This window comes from Pipistrellus kuhlii, unplaced genomic scaffold (assembly GCF_014108245.1).
Source record: "Pipistrellus kuhlii isolate mPipKuh1 unplaced genomic scaffold, mPipKuh1.p scaffold_m20_p_10, whole genome shotgun sequence".
Taxonomy (NCBI): domain Eukaryota; kingdom Metazoa; phylum Chordata; class Mammalia; order Chiroptera; family Vespertilionidae; genus Pipistrellus; species Pipistrellus kuhlii.
The window spans coordinates 30908188-30933888 of NW_023425405.1; the positions used below are offsets into that span (position 1 = coordinate 30908188).

The following is a 25701-nucleotide window of genomic DNA, read 5'->3' on the forward strand; positions in this document are numbered from 1 at the left end:
GATATAACTAATCTAATACTTTAAAGAGCCAGCGGGGACAAAAAGAGGGGACTTCCTTCCTCCTATCTTGCTTTTACCTATAATCAGTCCCTGCAATTCTTTCCTTATAAAAACTTAATGTCCCATTGATTGCTTTTGAACACCATGCTCGAATGAATTCCTTTCCCTCCCTAATTAATGGTTAGAAAACCCTCCATTTAATGCCAGCTGAGAGGTGTTACATTTTAAATATTTGATCATCAGGGCTGTGAATGCTTTTTCAGCTTCATCAGGTCATAGTACCTAGGTCTATGGCAGTTAAAGCACACTGCCCTTTGCCACGGACCCTTTTGCCTGCATGTGTTATCTAGCCATCTAGATGGATTTCTTTTGCTGATTAAAGTGTGGCTTGTCTTGTTATTGTCATTGTAGCTCTGAATGTTTACCAGAGCAGAGCTCCTGGCTGTCTTTTAACATTGTACTTCTCTGAGGTTTTTATAGAACTTATATTTTAGTCAAAACTCAGTGTCTAAATTCCAATCTTAAAACTTCCATGTTGTTTTATAATTTCTATTGATTTCTAGTAATTAGCTATTTTCATGCCACATTTTTGTGCTGTCTAAATCTTTTAAAACGCTTTAAGACACATGTGTCAAACACAAGGCCCGTGGGCCAAATCCGTCCCGCCAGGCCTTGCAATGTGGCCCGCACCGCGCTGTCATCACTGCACTCCGCTGCGTTTCCATCACAATGACAGTTTATGACTGTTCAGTAAACCATTCGGCCCGCGATTTAGGCTGGATTTTAGATTTTGGCCCCTTCTCTGATTGAGTTCGACACCCCTACTTTAAGAGTTATTTTCTTTTGAAAAAATAAAGTTGATATTTAGTGCCTACAAAGTATGGGGAAAATTGGGCAATTTAAATTATTCCCATTTTCTTATTATCAGAAAAGAAGCAGACATCTGACCTACATTTCCTCGTATTTTATTTCCCAAGATGCTTTAGGGCATTGGTTCTCAACTTTTCTAAATGCTGCGACCCTTCAATACAGTTCCTCATGCTGTATTGACCCCCAACCATAAAATTATTTTTGTTGCTACTTCATCACTGTCATTTTGCTACTGTTATGAATCGTAATGTAAATATCTGTGTTTTCCGATGGTCTTAGGCGACCCTGCTAGCGGTCACGACCCACAGGCTGAGGACCGCTGCTGTAGAGCCTAAGACCATCGGAAAACACAGATAATTACATTATAATACGTTAACAGTAGTAAAATTACAGTTATGAAGTAGCATCAAAAATAATTTTATGGACGGGGGTCACCACAACATGAGGAATTTTATTAAAGGGTTGAGGCATCAGGAAGGTTGAGAACCATTGCTTTAGAGAGAAAAGTGTTACAGATAAATTTGTTGAATTGAAGATCCCAAAGACCAAGAAAGCAAAGTGGGAAAGTTAAACATGTCAGCTTTACTGCAAAACTATAAGACCCAAATATGTCATTAATATTGACATTTCCAACCAGACTTAAAAACATGCATGTTATCTAATCTGTATGCAGATATGAAACTGCTTTTTATCCCTAAAGATAGCTGCTGGCTCTAAATTCAATTGAAATGTGTTGTTCACATAGTAGCTTTTTTATTTCAGTGATTTCTTATTTAAAGGATTCTCAAGACTTAGTCTTACTGATATTATATATTTAATGAGGATTTTAAGTCACTGTACACTGGATTTATTGAGATAATTGCTAGGTTCAGTATTAGACACACATGAGATGGCAGCCTTTTCAATAATGCAACACCTCTCCATGATGCATTGATCTGTTCTTAAAATGTGTTATTAAAATAATGAACATTTGAAAAATAAAAAAAGTTAGATCTCATTATGATCCAAAAGTAATTCTAATTTAAGAGTGGAACCACTTTCTAATGTTAGTGCTAGTATGCATTTTCCCTTCAGGAGAACATTTCTTTTAAGTTTATATGACTTTGAAACACTAATATGTATTTCACAAAAGCCAATAGGAAATAATTGGGGATATTCAATGTTGAATAAATAATATTTAAGACCTTAAGGTTCTCTTCAGAACATGACTCAGTCCAGTTTTTTTTTTTTTTTTTTTTAAAGGTCATTCTAACCATATGAAAGAGTTCATGAAGAATGCATACTGTCAGTTCACATATTGCCTAGTCAAGTTGAACTCAGAATTGTTTGGAATAGATGATACTTAATGGTCAATTATAGAAGAAAAATTATAAAAGTTTTCTGCCATTAGTATAAATAATCTTTTGTTTTCTAAAATGAACATAGTTATATCATCTACATAAAACGTATTTATAAAGAGAGAACTACATAAGTATTTCTAAAATTACTTCTTCCCTTAAAAGTAAACCTGCTTATGTTAGAATTATTATTTTTATTATTGTTCATTTATATTACTGAATTAATAAAAAGCACCATATCTAAAAATTTAATCCAATGAAAATATGACCTGTTTAAATCTATTTTAATATAGAAGATATAGTAAGTACAATGTATGGATGATTTATTTATTTTTAATTCTGATCTTTTAAAGATCATTTGATGATCATTCTTTGAAAATATAAATAAAAGAATCATAAAACATAAAATCTAAACAATTGCTTTAAAAATTCTCTAAGCATAAGAAGTTTAAAAGATTTTGAGACTTTCAAATATGATTATAGAATTTTTAAATAAAGAAATTTGTTTTAAGAAAAGTAAAATTAATCCCTAAAGTTAACTAGCTAAGCTAAGTTCATGACAATAATCGTAATTAAAACCTAATTATCTAGCAACTCAATTTAAGACTGGTGCCATTTATTCTTCACTACATTAATTAGGCCGAAAAACTTGAGAGATCAAAATAAAGGGAAGCTATTTCACATAAGCAATACTATTCAATGTATTTGAAATAATAGTACATGGAATGGCATTTTGTATGTAACTATTATGGCATATTTCCAGGGCACATAATTATTACTAACTAGGGCCTATTGGTCTCCACATAATCTTATGTGATTTATATAATGTTAAGGGTATGATTACAACTAGTTTGTAGTAGACATGCAATCTTAGTGAGAGTGTTCCCAGTAAAACAGTCAGGACATAAATTATTCAGAATCACCTGGAGGTGTCTTCTAAGACAGATTTTTGCTAATTCCCTCAGTTTTCCCCTTAGTTTCTGTGTTCTGGGGATGGGGTTAAAATTTGACATTGGATCTATCATCTATCTATCTATCATCTATCTATCTATCTATCTATCTATCTATCTACCTATCATCTATCTATCATCTATCTAAATTTGGCCTAGATTTCAAATTCCATTCCAAATTGTCCCATTGACATCTAATATGATCGGAAGAGCCCTTGCCAGTTTGGCTCAGTGCATAGAGCATTGCCTGTGGACTGAAGTGTCCTGGGTTCTATTCCAGTCAAGGGCACATGACCATGTTGTGGGCTCAATCCCCAGTAGGGAGCATGCAGGAGGTAGCCAATCAAGATTCTCTCTCATCATTGATGTTTCTCTGTTTCTCTCTCTCTACTCTCTCTTCTCCCCCTCTTCTCTCTCCCTGCCTCCCATCTCCCTTTCTCTCTGAAATCAATAAAAATATATATTAAAAAATGATAGGAAGACAGGAAGTAGTGGCATGTAAATGAAAAGTCATTTATCTTTAAAGACATGGAAAGAGGCTAGGCATGTTATTCTGATAAAAGGAAACATTAAGAGTAGGGAATTAAGTACTCATTAATATATCTTTACACATGCTGCTATTTTCATAATCTCCTCCAGAAGGTTTTAATTAGACTGTATGTGTTATTCATTGTATTTATGGCATGCCAATTAGAACTGCTTGCTTACTACATCAAAGCTTGATCCAGTTAGTGATTCTCAAACTTAACGCTTGCATCAGAATCACCTGGAGGTGTCTTATAAGACACAGATTCCTGCCAGTTCCCTCAGCCCTCCCTTTCATTTCTGTGTTCCTGGGTGGGGTTTAAAAATTGGTATTTCTATCAGTTTCCCAGTTGACTCTGATGCTGCTGCTTTGAGAGCACATTTGGTGGCCCATGGATGGAGGGTATGTTTTAAAATCAATCTTTAAATTATCAGTGATAATGGAATAATTAATATAAGTGATCTTACATTAACACATGTATTCTTTTTTTTCCTGCACGCACAGAAACAAGACATTCTTAACCAAGTAAGACATTTTCTTTTCTATTCAAATCTATCTTTCTTTACTCTGGTGTGAGCTATGAATTATGCATCCTTATCACTGAGCTATAATTCTATAACCAATAATACTTGTAGGATATATAAGTTTACTTATAATACATAGAATGTTAAACTTACTGATATTTGTTCAAATCAAAGTCATGGAGGGACTGGTACAGTAATTATGGAATCTGAAAGTCCTGTGTGTGGGCTTTAATTTTACAATATTTGAATTTAATTTTCTAATTTCATTGAACATAAGCAGGCTCAGGTAGAATAATTTATTTATGAAAGCCTTAATTCATTTATTAATGGGAGGTTTAAAGTTGTATTTAAATATGATAAGGACTTTTTAAATTTGGTCGCTAATACTGTTAGAATCTGAGAGGGAAATATAACTAAAATATTGAATTTTGCTCTTCTGGGGAAAAGAGTATTCTACCTGTTACCCTCTAAGTAAAATCTATTTTGAAAACAAGTTTTAAGTTCATAGTTTAGTTGGGTATAGAGAATCACAACACAATTTTTAGGTTCTCTAAATGGATTTTTCTATCACACTAGGAATATATGGTATGGTCCAAAACCAGAATATTGTCTCCTTGGGCAGTATTAGATATGTACTGGCAACTTCTTATTCACAAGGTTCTCTATGGTTGAAATGAGACTATAATTTCATCCCAAACATAATTCAGACCAGTTGATTACATCAGAATACTCTTGCCTGACTTAGATAGAGGTCCTACATGTTATGGTCTCCAGGAATAAGGCATCACTGAAATGGCAACTCCTTGACTATGGTGCCCTTTACTAGCCTCTCTCAGAGGATGGCCTTCCCTGAACTCATTCCTGAACTTTGTGGAACCCTTACAGGTTCCTCCAAAGAAGGGCTTGAAGGGCTTTATGGCAGTCAGAGGCAACTCCTCAGAGTAACTAGCTGCTTTCTGAAGCAGGCTTTAGCCATTACAGGGCATTTGTTGAGCACCCTGGTCAACAAACACACCTTTTTTGCACAGCTTGCACGCCCACTAGAAGCTGCATGAAAACTGGTGTCAGAGTTAGTTCTGCCTCTTATTGGAATCAGCAGAGTGAGTTTCTCCTCCGACCCCCCTTGCTCAGGCTTTGCTCTGTGTGCAGTTACTTAGGCAGGTAATTCCAGTTGCAGAATAGAAATAATAGGAGAAACTCAGGGTGGCCAAAGAGAAATACAGAATGAGGGCATGTGTATTTGTTGCTCTGTATGTGTCCTTTGTCTGCCAGTATCCTCGTGTAGGGTTTTCTCTTTATATTTCCTGTCAGTAGATAATCCTGGGCCCAAGGCTGAGTTATATTTTCATAGCTCCCTGGGCTTCCCTTATCTTTGCACTTGCTATTGTGTACTATAGTTTTGTTGCTATATTTACCCTTTACAATTCAGACAAGTAAGTTGCTTCAATCCCTTTAATATGTAATCTGGGAATTCAAAACCTACATTTTGTACTGCTGCTGCCTACTGTAATATTTTAAATGTCTTTAACAAGGATATTGACACGGATACAATTATTAGCAGTGATATAAACACCCTTTTATTGTAAGCTGTAACTGTCCTTCCAGAACCAAAACAACCTTTCCCATTAAAGAAAGCATCTGGAAAGTATAATAGAAATCGTGGTTTTTAGGAGTTCAACTGAACTGAGTTCAAATTCCACATCTGCCACATATTAGCAGGTCCTGAACAAATTATTTAATCTCTCCTGGCTTCAGTGTGTTTACTTATAGAAAGAAGAGTGTCTGCCTTATTGATTTGTTAAAAGGGTTAACTTCTATGTGAGATAATTAGCTTCATGTCTGACATATGGCTGTTCCACTGATAGAGGCAATGGCTCTTGGTCACACTTTAGTGATCATTTGGATTTCAGAACAAAAGTTCTAGAGTATGTATGAAAGGTGAAAGTAATAGTATTTGAGATACAACCCCAAACAATCCTATAACACTGATTTTTCTCAGTTTCATTTTTCTCATCTATAAAGTAAAAAAATATAACTCGACGACTTTTCCAACTCTAATGCTTTTCTACTGTGAGGGATGAGAGGAATACATGACATGTGATGTGCTTTGCCTGCCATGCATCCAGAATGCTGTCCTTGTAGGAGAGCTATTGTGTCTGTTGTGTTTGTTCCATGTACCATGATAGCAGAAATGCCAGAACAGTCAGCAAGGAATGGCAGAAACAGGTTAAGGAATGTTTTTGTTTTTCTTTTATATTTCTATCAAAACAATTTCAGTCATCTTCCTCTTATCAAAATTACAACCAGTTTCGAAAACATGCCAACAAATTCAATAATAAAATGCCTGCTAGAGTTCTGTATTAATCTGATTTTAACTCTGCACTTGAAATATATATTGTTGAATAATCATTGTTGAAATATATAGTATCTTTCATTTCATTATGTGACCTTAGATTTTATATCTTGATATTCAGAATATTACAGTAGCTTAGAATAAAATTATGCACAATGATTTGAAAAGATACTTATATAAACCATGAGAATAATTTCTTATATAATATTATAATTAAACAAATTAATTTGAATAGTTTATTACAGTTTTCTAATAATTGCACTGAAGATTAAATCTCAACATTTATAAAAATACACTATCTTTTATCTATGGAAACATTTAGATTTTGAGGATCATCTGCTACATTTTGTGCTAAATTGAAAGCTTAACTTAAATTTGACTGCTTCATATGGCTAGATAATAAAAACTGATCACAATTAATCTATTTCTCCCATAAACTTCTATACTAAACATGCAGAAATTTAAAAATAAGTAAACATGCTACTAATAGTTTTCAATTGTATTCTCTAAAGAGTTATAAAAACAAGCTTAAATAATTTTGAAAATAAATTAATAACTCTATAGTTTTAATAACAGCCTACATAGAAATATGGAATTTAAGCACACTATGCATATTGTTATTTTGTAACATTTATTAAATAATTAATATAGGAGTTAAAATCCAGTTTAGAGAACAAAAGTGTTACTGGGATTTTCAGGTAATCCTTTTTTTCCCTCTTTTCTTTTTTCTTTTCTTTTCTTTTCTTTTCTTTTCTTTTCTTTTCCTTTTCTTTTCTTTTCTTTTCCTTTTCTCTTTCCCTTTCTCTTTCCCTTTCTCTTTCCCTTTTTCTTTCCTTTCTCTTTCCCTTTCCCTTTCCCTTTCCCTTTCCCTTTCCCTTTCCCTTTCCTTTTCCTTTCTTTCTTTCTTTCTTTCTTTCTTTCTTTCTTTCTTTCTTTCTTTCTTTCTTTCTTTCTTTCTTTCTTTCTTTCTTTCTTCCTCTCTCTCTCTCTCTCTCTCTCTCTCTTCTTTTCTTTCATTTTTCCATGAAAACTACAACAAACACATTAGGTATTTGTCACACCTAAGGTTTATTTTTAGGTTTGTCTATTGTTTTTGTTTGCACATTTTCATCATCACAAATAGCTCTTTTGATTAGAAATATAACATATGCTAGGGAAAATAAATATAGAGATTTGGGTAGAAAGACATCTTCAGGTTTTTAATAGGTAAAGAAAATTAAAATATTTAAGATCATGCTAACATTCCCATTTAGAAAAATACACACATAAACAATGTGAATAGTAGATTTGAGTAGAAGAGTAGACCAGGTATGAATTATTGAAGCAGTACAATTAACTAATGAAAACTGGGATAGCAGTAAAGATTTTAATGGAGGCTGGAGCAGATTTAGAACACTTTTCTCATATGTGGTCAAAATAATAGGGTATGCTTAGACTGTCAAGGGGTATGAAAAGAGTTATAGTCAGCTCAAGAGTGTAGAAACAAGTAGATAATAATACCATTACTTTTATTTCATTATTATTTTGTCTAAAGCTTTTATTTGTATATTTATCCCCCAATTATGGTTGACATACTATATTAGGTTTACAACATAGTGATTAGATATTTATATACCTTATGAAATAATTATTACTTTTATTTTATTTAATTTTCTATTCCGAAATGGTAATGGTTTAGTCAATGCATTTGATAGAGATAAACAAATGGCAAAGTATCTTGCATTATGTGTGAATATTGGGAAATCTGTCCATAAAATTGTCCTTTGGTCAACTATCACATAATGGATTTTGAAGTTAGAAATGTTTATGTCCTTGATACTAATAGTTTTTAGACTTTGGCAATTTATTTAACTTTCTGAGCCTCAGTTATATAGGAGTGATAATAGCATTTACTTACTAGGTTACTGTGAGGACTAAAGTATAATATACACATAGCAAATTTAGCATAGTTCCTAGTACAGTGACATTTAGATATTGTTTCCATTATATGCAACAGACATTTTAATCAAATGTCTAATATTATCTTCTAATTATGGATATTGGAGTGGATCCCAGTCTATAAAGATTACAAGGAGAGATGAAGCTCTAAGGAGGAGTTTGGCATAGAACAATCACCTATGAGAGATAAATGTACAGAAAGTGAGAAAAGCATTTGGAACAAAAAGATGCTAGTGTGACTGCATCCCACATGCATGTATAATATTACACTAGATGTTGTATTTGGTCCTTTGGGAGAAACACAAATGGTCAAGATAATCTTTGCTATCAGAGTGGGTAAAACTAATTAATCTATTTTACAGATTGCTAGCAGAATGCTTCAACTCAGGGAATTCTTAAGCCTTTTAAATGATGAGTGGATTTTATGTCCTCATTGTAAAACCTCAGTCTATCTCTCTTACACATTGGCTATTCCCTGGTCTTCTAATCCTGCTCAACTTGATGTTTCTCACACAACTAACTTGGGAGAATTGGGCCTTGATAGATTAAAAAGAATAGAATCCATGGGAGAGCATATATTTGAAATCATTTCAAAGTCTTGATTATTTTATCATTAGTTTTATTGATTTTGTTTTAATCTGCTTCAATATTAAATATGGAGCCATACGCTATTACACTTTAAAATCATCTTATTTGAGATTAAGTAAAAGGATATATTTCTTCTGTGAAGCATTTTTTATATTTACTCTATCTTATAAATTCTTTTCCCATCTAAATCAAATTTTTTTCCTTGCTAGACTGCCTCAAAAGAGACACTTGAATAAAATTTTGTTATTTTTGCAATATCAGTGTCCATACCTCAACTATATATATATATATATATATATATATATATATATATATATATATATATATTATGAGGTTCTACAATGTAAAAGACATTATGTTGACCACTATGTGATACAGAGTTGTGTCAGATCTTGTAGTCCAGCAGGAAAGAAGATAAACTTGTAAATGTGCCTGCACATGTATCTGCATTCAGAGCAGTTCATCTTGATATTTTCTTTAAAGGTGAATATACAAGTAAGCAATTGTTAAAAACTAACATTATACTTTCATAGTTGCTCAAGAAATTCTTATTGGGATTTATTTTTTGAGGAGAAAACACCTTTAGAGCATGTGTGTGTGCGTGACCCACTGACAGGTCACACCAGTTCTACTGACAACCCTGAGAGTGTCATATTGAGTTAAAATGGATTTCAACCGAAGCACAAAACTTAGTTGAATACAGATCCTTGATTACAAGTTATACAAAAAAGCATGATTAAAAACATTTGGCTCAGTGGATAGAGTGTCGGCCTGCAGACTGAAGAGTCCCAGGTTTGATTCCAGCCAAGGGCATGTACCTTGGGTGTAGGCACATCCCCAGAGGGGGGTGTGCAGGAGGCAGCTGATCGATGTTTCCCTCTCATCAATGTTTCTAACTCTCTATCCCTCTCCCTTCCTCTCTGTAAAAAATTAATAAAATATATTTAAAACAAACAAACAAACAAACAAATAAAAAACATTCTGCTGAAATTTGTCTAATTCATTAGTTGCATTTTGAAATTACCCACTAAAATAACTTGGAGTAGTGTTGTTTGTTATTATTGCTACTTGCAATCCTTTACTAAAAAATGCATTTCTAATTTTCTTTCTACTGAGTCTTAATAATTGATAGTCTTAGGTAAAGCTACAATTCCTTGATTATGTGCCTCTGAGGTGATAAAAAAGTTTTCATTTGCCAAAACCAATTTTAAAAAATTCCAGATGTCCACACTTTTCACTCTTTCTTTGTTAAGGAAGTTCTTCCTTGGCAGTTTCAGAGGACTATAAAGCAGCTTTCTGATATTTCCAGTAATGAATAATCCACTAGAGTACAGATAAGCATAAGAAGTGAGACATTTAAAATGCACTTTTTTTTTACCGAAAGTATTTTAATACTAAAAATGTGAATTTTAAATCTCAGGAAGTTAGCCATGCTATATGCTAATTTATATATACTTTGGCTCAGTGGCCTTTACATCATTTTTAAAATTGATTTTTAGAGAGGGATAGGAGAGGGAGAGAAAGAAACATTGATGTGAGAGCAAAACATCAATTGACAGCATCCTGTACACTCCCTACAAGGGATCTTGCCAGCAACCCAGGCATGAGCCATGACCTGGAATTGAACCAGCTACCTTTCTGTACATGGGCGTATGCTCAACCAACTGAATCGCACTGGCCAGGACTACCTTATTTTTATTTATTTAACATAATTAGTTAATTAGATAAATAATATTATATGAAAATTGATATTGAAATGGTAAAAGCAAACCTCTGGTTATTGCCTACCTTGTTTGATTAGAGATCTTTTTCCCAGTAGCTAACATACAGTGGTATTCATAGTAGGCATTCAATCAACACATGTTGAAAATGAGTAAAAGAAACAAATGATTTATTTTTATCTTTTTGAAGATAATTTATTAATTAACAGGATCATATAACTATAACAGTCCTTTGTATCAGACAAAAGTCCATATTCAATTTTTACATTTTCCAGCAAACTTGTATGTACAACTAATTAATACGTATGTCAGATCATGTGATTTCCTGCTGCAAATGCTCTGATAACTGTTACTCTCCTTCTACCTTGAAGCCATAAGATATATTTTTTATTAATACATTTTTATTGATTTCAGAGAGGAAGGGAGAGAGAAACATTGACTGGATGTCTCCTGCATCCAGGCATGTGTTCTGCCAAGGAATTGAACCACGATCTTGTGGTTCATAGACCACTTAGCAATTCTGGCTGGGCATGGTGGTCTGAGCTCTTGCTTGATTAGGCAAGTTCACACACCACCAAAGATCATACTTTATCCTTATCTCCTACTATTTCAGTGCTCCCTCATCCCTTATCCAGTTCCTGTGCCTCCTCACCGTTCCTATAGAAATTCCTCTAAGCAGGAGCACTTTTATACCTTAGGGCATTTGCACTGCCTGTTTTGTCTATCTGGACTGTTCTTTCTCCAGATCTGTGCAAAGCTCTCTCCCTTATCACCTTTAAATCTTTATTCAAAGAACAACTTCTCATTTTCTGATCATCAGATTTAAAACTGTAAGTACTCCCCTTCCAAATATAGAAACCTTTGCCATCTATATATAGTTTTTAGTAGCAAACTGAATGCAGTACCATCAGACATTGTACCTTTAGCTGATTTATTTATTTAGTTATTTTCTTATCCCATTCATTAGAAGATCAGCCCTTCATGGAAGGATTTTACATCTATTCCAGGAACATCATTAACCCAACACCTAGAGCAGAACCCTGGGCAAAGTGGGTGCACAGTCACCATTTGCTGAACATGAGAAACTCTCCATCCTGAAACTGCCAAGAGAAATTAAAGCAATGATAGAATGACCACATTTATTTTCATTCACTTTGAATCCGCTTGGATGAGTAGTGGTGTTATTTCTTCGGTATTAACAGGGATTTAAAAACAAAGGACCCAGATGGTCAGATATAATAATGAAAGGCAGATAGAAGTGTGTTTTAAATGTGTGCCAATTTGGCAGCAACATCTGAGCTGCTTCATCAGTCTGCATTCTCTACAGATTCTCTATCTCATCTCCCTAAATAGTCTGTGGATGCTCCTTAGGGGAAAAAACAAAAAAGCCATTCAAAATGTTAAACATTCTTTGATGTGTGTGTTTCTGAGCTTACAGCCAAGTCAATTAAGCAGTCCCAATTTTTTTTTTTTATTAGTGTTTCCATTGATAGGTACTTAAATGATCTCATTCTATTTAAAGGTCACTGTCTTAAAACACACACACACACACACAAATTTTAATCCTGCTATATGACAGCATTGAAATGCACAATACCTAAGTTTGGAAATGTGCTAAATCATAAGATAAAGAAAATATACAGATTGAGGAGTATCTATCCACATTCAGAAATGTGTGACATCTTAGATGACATAAAATTTTAGGAAAGATTTGAAAACACTTTACTAATGAATTAAAAAGAAGATGGGTGAACCAGGAAATACTAAAGCAGCTAATATTGTTTGCTTTGAAGAAGTTTTGCTTTTGCAACATTGGTAATTGTGTGTAATGACAGGAAATGCAAGAGGAAGGAAATTTGCCCCCTCCAGCACTGTAAAGATTTTTGAAGAAATTTACATCAGCAGTAAAACTTCAGAAATAAATAGGATGACATCGTCTCATACAAATCATTTAAGAAATGAGAAAATTTATGTTCCATTATTATGTCTGAAATAGGCTTTTACTTTTTAAAGTAAGATAATCTGTTTTGAAATGCTTGGTTTCTGAAAGCAGTAATTTGCGAACACTATCTGATTCAGAATAGTTTTGGTACAATGACTAAGATATAAATACTTGCAGGTTTAATGTGGGAAGCTATAGTGAATTTTCCAGTTTTTTGTTTGTTTTTTTTTTTTTTTTGAACAATAAAGAGGAGGAGGGCAAATTGAGACAATGAAAAAAATCCATCTTACTATAAACCAATGCTTCCTTTTATTATTTTAATTTAATTTTTTACATACTATGTGCCCAGGATGAAATACATACCCTTTACATGAGTTTATAATGATTTATCACATTTAGGCAACAACCCTGAATGGTTGATTTTATATGCAGAAAATTAAGGTGCATCGCTGTCAGAGAATGAAATGAAGGAGCTATTTTTTGCTTGCTGAGCAAGGCAGAGCTGCAACACTTGAGAAAGTTCAGAATGCTTTCCTAATACCTGAGAAAACAAAAGGCCTAAGAAGCAATGTATTGCTTCCTAAGAGAGGTGCCATCCATGGCCCACCATCATCAGAGTTGATGCAGGTAGCCTGACTTCAAACCAGCACATTACTGACCACAAAAGGCTTGGGATACAGAAGGAAGAGCAACTGTAAACATCATTGCTTCTAACCACCATGCCTACGGTTATGTTCCTCTGTATACAAATGTACTTTAATTTTGAAATAAAATGAACTCTTGGCTTTCCATGGGTCTTCATACATGGTGAGGGTTACCTCTCCTCCAATGGGAAGTGGATGAATTCTCTTTCAATAGGCCACCTCTCAGAATCCCTGTAAAAACAGGGGCCCTCACCCAAGAGAATGTATTTATACACAGTGGTCTGGCCATTGGCTTCATCTGTGTATTTTAAAATGTTGGCCTCGTTCATTATGGCAAATTGCTTTTTAAAAGTCCTTCTGTTACTTGAGTCTGCTCTTATATTTTTATATGATTCATAGTTTTTAGTTATATGGTCAGTCTACTAGTGGAATTTACACAAATTTGTGGTAGGAGTGATTTATGAAAAATGGACGAAAATGAAGTATTTTTCCTGCCACCAACATACATGTCTGAAGTGCCCTTTTGAGAATGAATAAGCAAAATAAACTAAATTAAACTACAAGTTCACATTAATGTCTTAGAACCATTAGTAAACAAAATGAAGTTTTGGGCTTTGCTTTTTTTATTTTTATTGGTTTAAAATTATATTAGGGACAAAAACATACATAGTATATATGCTGCATTTGCACACGACCTAGTCAACATTTACTTTCTCTAATGATCTCCTGCGTGTCATATTTCATTTTAGGTTTATTCAAACAAATATAATAATCAAATCGGTCGTTCTCTATGACCTTACCTTAATATTATTACAAAGAACAAATAGCCTTTCTTTCTATTCAAAATATCAGTTTAAGGAATTACCTTTAGTCTCATCTTCCAGGAGTTGGAGTAAAATGATGAGCACCAGTCTGCCAAATTTTATTTTGCCCTATTTTTAGATGCATTTCAGTTACATTAAACTGAGTAATGAGAAAATGCCCGTCCAGGGCTTCCCATGAGGCCTACAATCCTTGTACTCTCTTGATCTGATAGACATGGCATGCGTCCAGGTTCTTTGTAGGTCTCCTTGCCTTTCCAAATGGCCAACTGGACAGGACCCAGCACCGTTCCACTGCTCTTCTGTTCCCTGTTGGCTGCCTCTCTTTCAGAGGAAACCTTCACCCCTGTGCGTGCAGTCACGGGATTGCTGGCTAAGCCTAACAGAGTACCATTTACTTGCCTTTGCCCTCAATTTCCCAGGCAGGAGTCAGATCTTGACCCGCTGCTCTCTGCTTGGAGGAAGCCAGCTCTCTGTGTAGCTCCTGTAAAGTTTGCTTATTAATTTGATCATGGAAGGCGGCTTCCATCGCTATTGCCCAAGTGGACCCTGAGCCTTTCAATGCAGTAATGATTGTCAATATCTACTTTTTTATAGCCCTATGGTGAGGAAGGGTGGGCAAGGACCTTGAAAGTCTGCATAGGGAGTTTTAGAATTTCTCTTTGGAATTTTGTATCTAGTGGTTTTGGTGTTAGGGTGTAATTATAAGGATATCCACTTTTTCTAATTGTTGAAAACAATATTCACCATGAGAAGCATGGCTAGGAGATGAGACATTCCTTTGAAGTACTCATGAATCTGCACCGGCACGTTCACTTAAGTGACCTGATTTAATCATTGCAACCGCTCTGTAGAATTGGGACTATTCATCCCAACTTACAGAGCAGGAAACTAAGACTTAATGTAGATGTTTAAGGTCATACAGAAACTGAATATGTCTGCTGGACAGCTCCCCCTTTTCCTGCTACACTGCTGCAGGTAAAACATACCCACTTAATCCTCCTGCTAGCCAGGACTGCCCGACATAGTTCTGAAATAAGGTCATTTCCATTACTAATCATTTTGAACAAAGCATAAATCTTAACATTGGCTGAGTGAAAATATACATTTAATTTTTTTTCAGACAATAGATTTTGAAGGTTTCAAGCTCTTCATGAAGACATTTCTGGAGGCCGAGCTTCCCGATGAATTCACAGCACACCTTTTCATGTCATTTAGCAACAGGTTTCCTCACACCAGCCCCATGGTCAAGAGTAAGCCTGCTCTCCTTTCAGGTGGTAAGTCTAATTCTTTACTTGAAAAATGTATATGAAGAAAAAAAAATTAAGAGAAAATTAGTATCAGAGTTCTCTGTTACAGAAGAGATGATTTGCTTAAAAATTACCTTCATTGTAGGATATATACTCTCATACTGATATTGTGCACATATTTAAAATGTTTCCAAAATAATAATAACTGACCATTAGAGACAATGTACTTAGTCATTATCCATCTCTTATCATTCAGCGTCGTAACCGTGTATGTCTAGGTAGCAATTTTAACAGAAACTTTTCATCAAATATGGAAAAGTTCTCTTTTAAACGTTTTATATATAAATGAAGTCACAAGCCAGTTGTATAGAAAGCATAATATTTAAAGCAAATTACCAATAGACTTTTACATTGTTATATTTGTAATTTCAGAGAAGAGTTGAATTTTCTCTTAGATACTTAAATTTTTGCCACCCTAGAAATGATTAATTCTTTCATTATGTATAGCTCTTTAAAGATGTCTAATCAACCATTACCATTTGCTAATTATATCCTTCTCCATCAGTCAGGAAAACCAGGATCTCACTGTGTAACTCTAGAGAACGGGAAGGAGGAAGTTGGTTAGACAGTGTTGAAGGGTTGAAAAAGCAAAGAGGAGCACTGAGGTGCTGCAGTGGTAGGACCACAGGCTGCCCCGAGGTTGGAATAATCACATCCCAGAAGCAGGGAAGAAAGGCCCCATGAGCTGGGATGCAGTTTTCACTTCTGTGGAGAGGCTATGGCCTCGCTGGCTCAGGAGCTCAAGGAGGGGCCTGCAGCCCTGGATGTCAAACCCTTTAGGAGCGTCCTGATGGTCTGTGCAGGTCTGTAGAGAGAGCTCACTGTGTCTTTTGTGGAGTGGGAACATGCAGAGACTAGAGCCCATTGCTGTTGAAACCATCACACGCTGTGCCCGTGACATGCTGGAGCCATCTAACAGGAAGTGCAGATAGACTAGTCGGCACTGATCCCCCTCTTTCCTGCTTTCTAATCTCTGTAGTGCTCCTGTGAACCCAGCTGGTTTCTAGCTGGCAGTGGAGAAATGTTGCTTTTCTCACACTCTGATTTTATGTCTCTTTTGGGTCCTTAAAGTTATTATTGAGGACTCCAAAGGACCTGTGTTATATGGGTGATATATTTTTGCTGTTACCACATTAAAGAGGAGACACATTAAAAATAACTATGAGTAGCCCATCACGTGCTAATAAAAATTACATATTGTTGTAAAAAGACCTAAAATATGGAGAAGTGGCATTGTTTTACATGGGTACATTGCCTTTATCATTTGGCTTCCTGGCAGGAAGCTAAACACCGGGAACCATACTTGCATCTCTGCTGCCATGTCTATCTTAGGTATCTTCTTGGAATTACCACAGTATCCTCAGGAGAAAATGAGAGTGAAAATAGCAAATGATATCTCAGAATCATTGTTGAAATTGTTTTGACCTTACAAATCCCCTGAAAAAGGCCCAGGGAGTCCCAATGGAGCCACTGGTCCAGAGAGTTCCAGCCCAAGCACCACATAGCAGCATATAGACATTGAGTAAAGAGGAGAAGTTTAATCATGGACACTCAGATAAATAAAAATTTAAGAAAACACTATAATTAGGAAATAGGGGATTCAGCTAAACTTGGGCAATTTGACAGAGTCCACACTATTAAGCCTTATGTGGTGCTGGGCCCCCTTCTGTTAACAAAGTGATGTATTTTTCCTAGAGCAATTTTGGTCCAAGCTCTGTAAAAACAAGTATACTATACCTTCCATGTGATAATTTATGATCCCTTTAAAATATATAAATATTAATCTTAATCCTAACCCTCAACTATCCATCAATTATTTTTAGTCCCTAAAATAATTCCCCTTCTATTACGAGTTGAGAGGACTCACAATGTTGTTTTTCTATGAATCAGTTCATTGGGTCTGTCCTTAAGGTATGGGACCAGAGCTTACAAGTGTTCCAGGCTGAACATTTTAATATGGAACAATTGCTTACTTTGATCTCAAAATTAGTACTTCCCATCTCTCCATTTCATGCTTTATATGGATCTCACTACCTTAGGCACAATACAATAATAATGTTTTCCTTATTTAATTTGTATGAAGCAGCACTGTCCTTGGGTTTTGAGAAAGGAGAAACGGGAACATGTTTAATGTTTGCTGTCTGAGTAACTGTCAGACAGAATACAGAACATAAATTACTTAGGTCATGTTGGCAGAAATTGACATCTCAAAACCTCTTTTAAAAAAATACAATGCAATAAGTATTACATAGAAGATAACAAATTTACAAGGAATAGAAATCAAATCAGGTCTCAAAATGGGAAGAAAAAAAAAAGGAATAATAGCTGGTACTTCATTTGGGGTATTCGCATATTCTATAAGGACCTGCTTGAAAGGAATTGCAAGAAAGACTGTGTACCCCTCATGCAGCAAAACTAAACTAAACTATGATTCCTTTTCAAAGCTTGGCCTCCCCCTTTTGAAACATAAGAGTGCAGTATTCTTTGTGGGATTATTTTAAAGCCCATATAATTTTCAGACTTTCATACTTTTTTTTCTGGGGAGTAAAGAACACAAGATGACAATAAGATTTTCAAGACCTGGTTATTCTTGAATCTAAAACTGAAAAATATATTTTCAATTCTAGAACATTGTTTTGCAATCATATGTTATCTACCCAAGATGTATTTGTGGTTAAAAACATCACAAATTATTTTTGAGATGAGAGGTGCTGTAATCTATTTTGTGTATCCCCTCTTAGAGTTCTCCATATTTTATTACCACAATACCATCAGGAATATGATAGCTATTCCTGACTATATATCAACTGAACAATAAGGACTTTTCAATAAAAAAAAGAAAAACTGAAAAAGGAAAACAATGTTGTTCTTGTTAATGAACAATAATCAAGTATTGAAGATAGGGTGAAAAAAAATAGTCATTATAGCATGACACATCTTTACTTAATTGCAAATGGGTATAAAGGTTGTGTGTGCAATTGTGTTTTGTAGAACTTTGAACACCTAATGATTCATCTGGCATTTTGTGTAGTGAGTGACTTATTTTCTTGGGGAACATCTTGTTGCAATGTGACTGCTTGTAATCACCTGTTTAAATATGAGATGATTGTTTCAACTGTCCCCGTGTTGGTCTTTTCATTTTTGAAGGCGTTCTTGGAGCACCCACTTTCCAACTTTGTCGTAGTCTCTTCTGCTTCATTGTAAATGCCAGGTCCCGCATCCCTTGCCTGTTGATTAGTCCAATGACCAACTTCAGACCTTCGTGTCATCCCTAAAATTTATCACTTGAACTATTCTCTTTACAGAATTGTTCAACCTCTTGGACCCTTTGTTTTTCTGAAAGTGGCTTCTAAACCCTTAACTAGGAATCAATGTGATGATCTCATATTTCAGCTCTTACAACTTGAACCCTGACAATCACCAGAGAGAAATCTCATAAATTTTCTGATTGTTGCCCCTATAGATTCTTACCCTCCTGCATTAACATGGCCTAAACACCTAATCCGTTAAAAAAAATGGGTTTATTCATGATATTTTTTTTGCTAAATCAATTATGTTAAAGTTTTCTAAGCAGTTTAGTTTTATTCAAATATTTCTTCTCGTTCTCAATAGATAAAATTTTTATAAGACAAAAAAAAAAGGCTCAATTACTCCCTACTCAACCCAGAACTGTACTATATACAGAAGATATTTAAGGTTGAGAACAATCTACACTAATAAAATAGTAAGACACAAAGTGACCGTACCTCCGTGATGCCCACCATCCAATCAGGAGTGAGTATGCAAATTAACACAATAAAGATGGTTCCATACCAACCCAGCTGCTCTGGGCCTCTAGGTAGCATGGGAAGGCAGGAAGGTTACTCTGGGCCTGAGCAAAGGTGGTGCCAGCAGCCAGGGGAAAGAAGGCCCATTCTTACACAAATCTTCATGCATTGGGCCCCTAGAACCAATAATAAAAAAGTGAAAGTACTTTTTTCTTTGGTCCCCTCTCATTATCCATTCCAGGTGGCAAAGGATACTTGATTTGTGCTGTTGAGCTATAATATCAATAGAGGAGTTTAGTCATAAAAACAGAATATCACAACACCAAGTACTTTTTTTTATGTAGAAAAGTAGAAACAATTTCTTTTGTCCATAAGAAAGTTAATCAAATTAGGAACAGAAAATTGCCCAAAGAAAATGAGGTACTTAAACCTTTGGGAAAATTCTTTTGCCAAATGACTTTAGTGAATGTTCTTGCCAAAAGACACACTTCATTAATTGTGCTGAGAAGAAACTATTAGCCTTATCAGGACTGTCTTGGGGATATTAAAAATTGTGTATGTATTTCTGTGTGTGCTTTTTTACCGTAGGTGGCTTTATAGCTCTGTTGTGTATAGTAAGCTACTTCAGTTTCCATGATGCTGAAAAGGGCAAAGACCTGAAAAATACTGAGTGTACAGAGTCAAGGCTATGTGACTATGAGGGAGGGAGGTTCTTTGCACACAGCGAGCACTTAAAATGTATTTATACATTTATTAATGTTGATCTACTTTTATTGTTGATAATAATGATTCTATATAGTCTGTATAGCTTACATACCTACATAAAAATGCTATAGAAATAGAAAAGAATTTATATTAGCTAATTATTATAGCATTTATTAGTATTGACCAGTGCATTTCTTATGCTCCTATAGTACCAAATTATTAGTAGTATAAATATTTATTCACAAATTTACTCCAATAAATCTCCTATTGTGAAACCCTGAAAAACCCTTCACATAACCAGAGAAAAACCCCACAACTTCAAGTACGCATTTATGATAAAATTGCTGTCAGTAAAGGAAAAGCTGCCCCATAATTTCCCCTTTAATTATTAAGTTGTTTTGAATATATTGGAATGGATTATTCAGGTTGCCTTTATTATTCTCTCTGAATGTTTCACATTCTCTAATTGTTTATATTCAGTATTATGAAAGCTGATAATGGAATGCCATGCACCTTTGTTTTATAAGTACAAATAAATGATCGTGAGGTGTTCTCAATAAGTGAAATGTATAATAAGTCTGGGATTCATTCAAATGAATGTCACATGTTCTTTTTATGCTTTCTTGTTTTGTTCTGAGTTTTTGTATAAAAGATTTAGATCAAGCTGATTAAATCATTTCAGCACCATAAGGGGAAGCTAAGAAGAGAGGATTAGCTCATCAGGCAAGAGGAGTTAGGTCATGATTTAGCTAACCATAATTCAAGGACTCTGTTCTCCGAGGCTGGAAGTTATGGTTATGTCAACTGTCAGTGCCAAAATGTCTTTTATACTTAGTTGAAATTGCTTATTCCTGCAGCTGGAGAAGTTTTAGCTAATCAATTAGACATAGTAAGAAAGGTAATATTTTAAAAACTTAATATTGTCTTCAGTTCTTTGCCTTTTTAGGCTTATGAAATATCTGTGTTTGTTTGCATTAGGTATACAGTGATACTTCTGTTAGGGAGTAAAATCAATTTATATATATATATATATATATATATGTATATATGTATATATTTCAGTAACTATAAAGAAGTAGAATTAACGTGGAGCATAGATATGTTTCTAAAATAAGTAAGGCTTTGGTAAATAAAATGGAGGAAGAATAAAGCAATATTTTTCAAACTGTGGGTAGGGGGCACATTAGTGGATAATGAATTCAATTTAGAGGGTCTTTTGATAAAATTTTAAGTATGAAATGGAATAGGAGAAAAGAGAACAGGATAATACAGAAAGGAAAATTTTAGGCTAGTTGTGAAACCTACTAATTAATGAAGTGTGTGTATGTATAAAAGGATCATCCTGGATTAAGATGTAATTTTTTCTTCTTCTTACTATTGGTATTGAACCAACAATAGTCTGTAAACCATTTAAGTAGAAAAAGAGAATGGATTTGCTAGCTATGTAACTTTGGGAAAATAGTCACTGTAAGCTTGTTTCTAATCTGTAAAATGGGAGCAATACAATCAACCTCACAGGGTTAATGTGAGAATTAAGTGAGATGATACACGGTGAAGCTCTCAGCATGGTTCTTGCCATATATTAATCACTCAATCAATGATACCTTTTATTAACAATAGCATTGTAGATGATACAAGTCATTTATACATTTTAATGATGTGTTAAATTATATGCTGGCTACCTTGAGAAGGCTGGAGGAGATGCTAGGTATTGAGTCAAAGTCACACATCAAAGGAAATAGCACAGAGAGGGATGTGGTCAGGTGGACCTGCACTAAGGGGGGCTGGCTCGTAGAACTGGATTATCCCCTCTGTTCCAATAACTCCTGGTTGACTAGGAACACAGCAGCTCTTTAGCCCATTTGTCATCTCACCCAAACACCTATTATGTTGCCAAATGTACCTCCAAGGATAATTGGGGTTTACCTTCAGGTCTCCTCCCATACATGTGATCTGGTGTCAGAGGCTTCTGTGAAGGATGGAACTAACCATTTATTGTGAATGAGTTTCAGTTTGATGATCACCAACCAGGTCATCTGCCATCATCATCTATTGTGATCAGGCATTTCGGTACTCCACCATGGTCTCAGAATAGGCATGGTAGATGGGTCCCAGACATTAAGTATGGGCCTTTAAAAATCAAAGGACAGTCATGTTATTGCCTCTCTAATGGAGTATTTGTCATCTTTATCCAAATTTTTATGCTCCTTTTCTCTCTTATGGGCAGATTCCTCAGTGGCAAAAAGGATGCCTTCTTCATAGTGCTGGCAAATATTTGGCATAACTACTTGTATGAATGGATGATTCCTGATTATAATAAACCATATTGTGACAGAATGACTTTTTTTTCCTTCAGTTTTTGTTTTTGTTTTTAACAAGCAGCCAATTGTATCTATCTTCCTGGTTAATTTGTAGCTGTCATTGTCTAAAGCAGAGATCTGGAATAGGAAAGTTTTTCCTGGTACATTAAAATTTGTCCACCATCTCACCCTAGAAAATAGGGTCATGTCTTTAAAACCCTCCATTAGGCACCTAGTCTGGTTCCTGTGTCCCCAAGTCCCAAGAAACTCCATTGTCTACAGCAGTCACAGACCATGTCCGGAGTTCCAGAGAGAATGGTCATCATATGCTTGGAAATGTATAGCTCTCCACATGCTCTCTGCTCTAACCCCATATTTTCTTTTGTTTCAGATCACTCTGAATATTTTAAGGATATAAAGATAAATATTTTTTTTCAGGCCTGAAGATGAATAAAGGTGCCATCACCCCTCCTCGCGCTTCGCCTGCAAACACGTGTTCCCCAGAAGTTATCCATCTGAAGGACATTGTCTGTTACCTGTCTCTCCTGGAAAGAGGAAGACCTGAGGATAAACTCGAGTGTATGTGTTTCTCCATCAGTTCACTTGTCACAGCTGGGGTAGGGAAAGGGGCTGGCTACTGATTAACTACAAATTGCAGAGACTGTGCTTATATGAATTTTTGTTAAATACGGTGATGTTAATAATAAAAATAATAAATACCCCTTCAATTGAAAATCTAAGTATACTGATGATTGGTCAATTTCAGGTTACTTATCAAGTTTCATTTATTGCCTAGTATTTCTTGATCTTGTTTGTCTACCAAATTACTTACTGATTATTAATGTTGCTCATTTTGGTAAGAAGATGACTTTGGAAAGTGTCTACTGCGGTTGTTTTGAAAAAGGAAAAACACACATTTATTTCTAGTATAAGAAGAGTTCTTCCTGTTGAGCAGTATGAGGGGTCCATTCACAGCAGGCAGGCAGCTAGAATTTTCTCCCTTAGAAATCTTTCGGGAAAGCTTTAGTTCTAACACTTCCTTTGCTAGGAACAAATGATTTCTCAAATGCCAAACAGAAGCGCTTCTTTCATGGAAATTGACTCTGTATATTATTGACAATTAAACAATAGCTACTGTGTATTTCTTCCACAAAGTAGCAGGTAATTCAGATAGAGAATTTCTCTCTAATTGAAAGGAAATAATTGTTCTCTAATAAAATATAGTGCTTCAGCTCTCTCTGGTGGCAAATTCTCCTCACTGCAATGCAAGAAAACATTTTTTAAACATTAACTCTAGGCCTAGGCAATCATTTATTTAGGAATCTATTATGTCCCCAAAGCCCTTGCTAAAAATAGAGCTGGTGGTTTGTTCAGTAATCTAATTCACTTGATTATATTGGATATTATTCAAGGGAATTAAAAACGTTAGCTACTGAAATGGGAGTGAAGATAATGAATCCTAATTTTGACATTTCCAAAGCCAATATAATATAGAACATTGTGATGTCTCAGAATTACGATTAAGAAGTACAGTATGTGTAATTAAATTTAATAGGAAGTTATTGATGTTATTTCTCTTACTAATATTTAGTTTACTATGTAATATGATTATTTGAGTCACATCTGCTTATGAATAAGCTATATTACCATTATTCTTTACATAAATGCTTATTATTCCTAAATGTTTAACTTTTGCATTTCAAGATTTATTTGTATTCTTAAGAACTTACAGAAACCTCTCTTCTTCCAAAGTAAATATTAATGTTCAGTGGGTTTCTATTGAAGTTACAGCCAGAGAAAAAGTTTGCTCAGGTGTTATCAGGAACATGTTAGTGATGATTTTAAAAGTACAAAGCCATTTCCCCCCACTTTTGAGACTGAATAAAGGCTCCATCAGGCCTCCCCAATATGGTCTTTGTGTTGCAGTTTAATTATTTTTAGGTCAACTGGAACTCTTTTTTTTTAAAAAAAAAGACCAAGGTAGAATTCCTCTGAGCATGCTTTGAAGTTCTCAATTTGAGTCTATGAGTCAACAGTCTTTGTCCACAATTACAGACAGAAGCTGACCCACTAATCATTCAGAAACACTTGATGAATCACGTCAAACCTGACCTTCCACTTACCTCTCTTCAGTGTTATCAACCTCCTTCTCTCTGTTCTTTGTTTGTATTTTCCAGCCCTTTTTAAAGCTTACACCAGGTTTAGTTGAATTGGCTTGTTTTCTTAAGCATTTTTCAGACTCATAGGCAGAGTTGATGTGGACTGGCACTATTATAGCAATTTTCACCAGAATCTTCAAAGTTAAAGAGTTGCAACCTCTGAAGCACATTAAGGTACACCTAGGCTCTAGATCTCTTCTCCACTCCCCTCTAATTTGGAAGACCTTAACCTGGTTCTTAGTCACCTGGAGCTTGCATTTGTTTTTAAAGACCAAATAATGCTTGGCCCTTTCCTACATCAATTAAGTCAGAATTCATTCTTCTCACCAACTGCCTTAGCAATGTGTAGTACCATACATTTTTAACCTTCTAGAATTGCAAATTTATAATTTTCTCATAATCGCGTATTCTTTTATAGTTATAGAATTTTGAAAAAAATTTCAGGAAGAGTTTAGAGAAATGTAGTGGTTATTAATCTAATAGATACTTATTCCCCCAATACTGATGGCTTATTAAACACAGTGTAAGGTAGAGCAAAGAAAAGAAAACAAATATTTAAATTAACACATAAATACAATAGATATGATGAAGCGCCTAAAATAATTAACTTTTGCAGCTGAATGCTCAAATTTGGATTTTGATTTTCCTAATCCAAATGCACTTGATACTTACTGTCTGTGGCCTGGACACATTTAAAAAAATCTCTTTATGCCTCCTTTTTTCCAAATTGTAGAATTTGGATCATAATAATGTCTCTCTTGTTTGCTATAAGGATTGCATGAACTAATATTGCCCTAGCCAGTGTGGTTCAGTAAGGTTGCCAGTTCCGTTCACAATTGACTCCTGCCTAGGTTTCCAGCTCAATTCCTGGTAGAGTGTGTGCAAAGGGAAGTCTATTGATGTTTCACTCTCACATTGGTGTTTCTCCTTTCTAAAAAATCAGTAATAAAAATCATCTTTAAATGAAAATTGCTCACATAAATTCCTTCATATTTTTTTAGTTTACATAATTTTTTTGTGAAGTGAAATAAGAGTAAGTTCATAAATTGTTTTCCCCTACACTATTTCGCTTTCTCCTGAACTTACCTGTGGATTTTTGGGCTCCCTTCCCATAGAGACTGAATTCATATTCCATGATGTCATTCTTTCATACTTAATTTCTGGCACCCAATTTATTTGCTCACATGCTGAGGTGGCAGAGTTATCACATTATCTAAGTCAGCGTTTTTCAACCGCTGTTCCGCGG

At 34.9% G+C, this 25701-nt stretch overlaps 1 protein-coding gene across 2 annotated transcripts in view; it reads left to right on the forward strand.

Annotated features, from left to right (window-relative positions):
• The window catches only part of DGKB (diacylglycerol kinase beta), a 431951-nt gene that overhangs the window by 47127 nt on the left and 359123 nt on the right, over positions 1–25701 (forward strand). Inside the window, exons 3-5 of one of the 2 annotated variants that reach the window (XM_036429287.2) lie at positions 4188–4208; positions 15338–15491; positions 22735–22875. In XM_036429287.2, the coding sequence (XP_036285180.1) occupies positions 4188–4208; positions 15338–15491; positions 22735–22875 (316 nt within the window). The remainder of the gene's footprint in view (positions 1–4187; positions 4209–15337; positions 15492–22734; positions 22876–25701) is intronic. The other variant, XM_045578212.1, reaches the window with a different exon arrangement.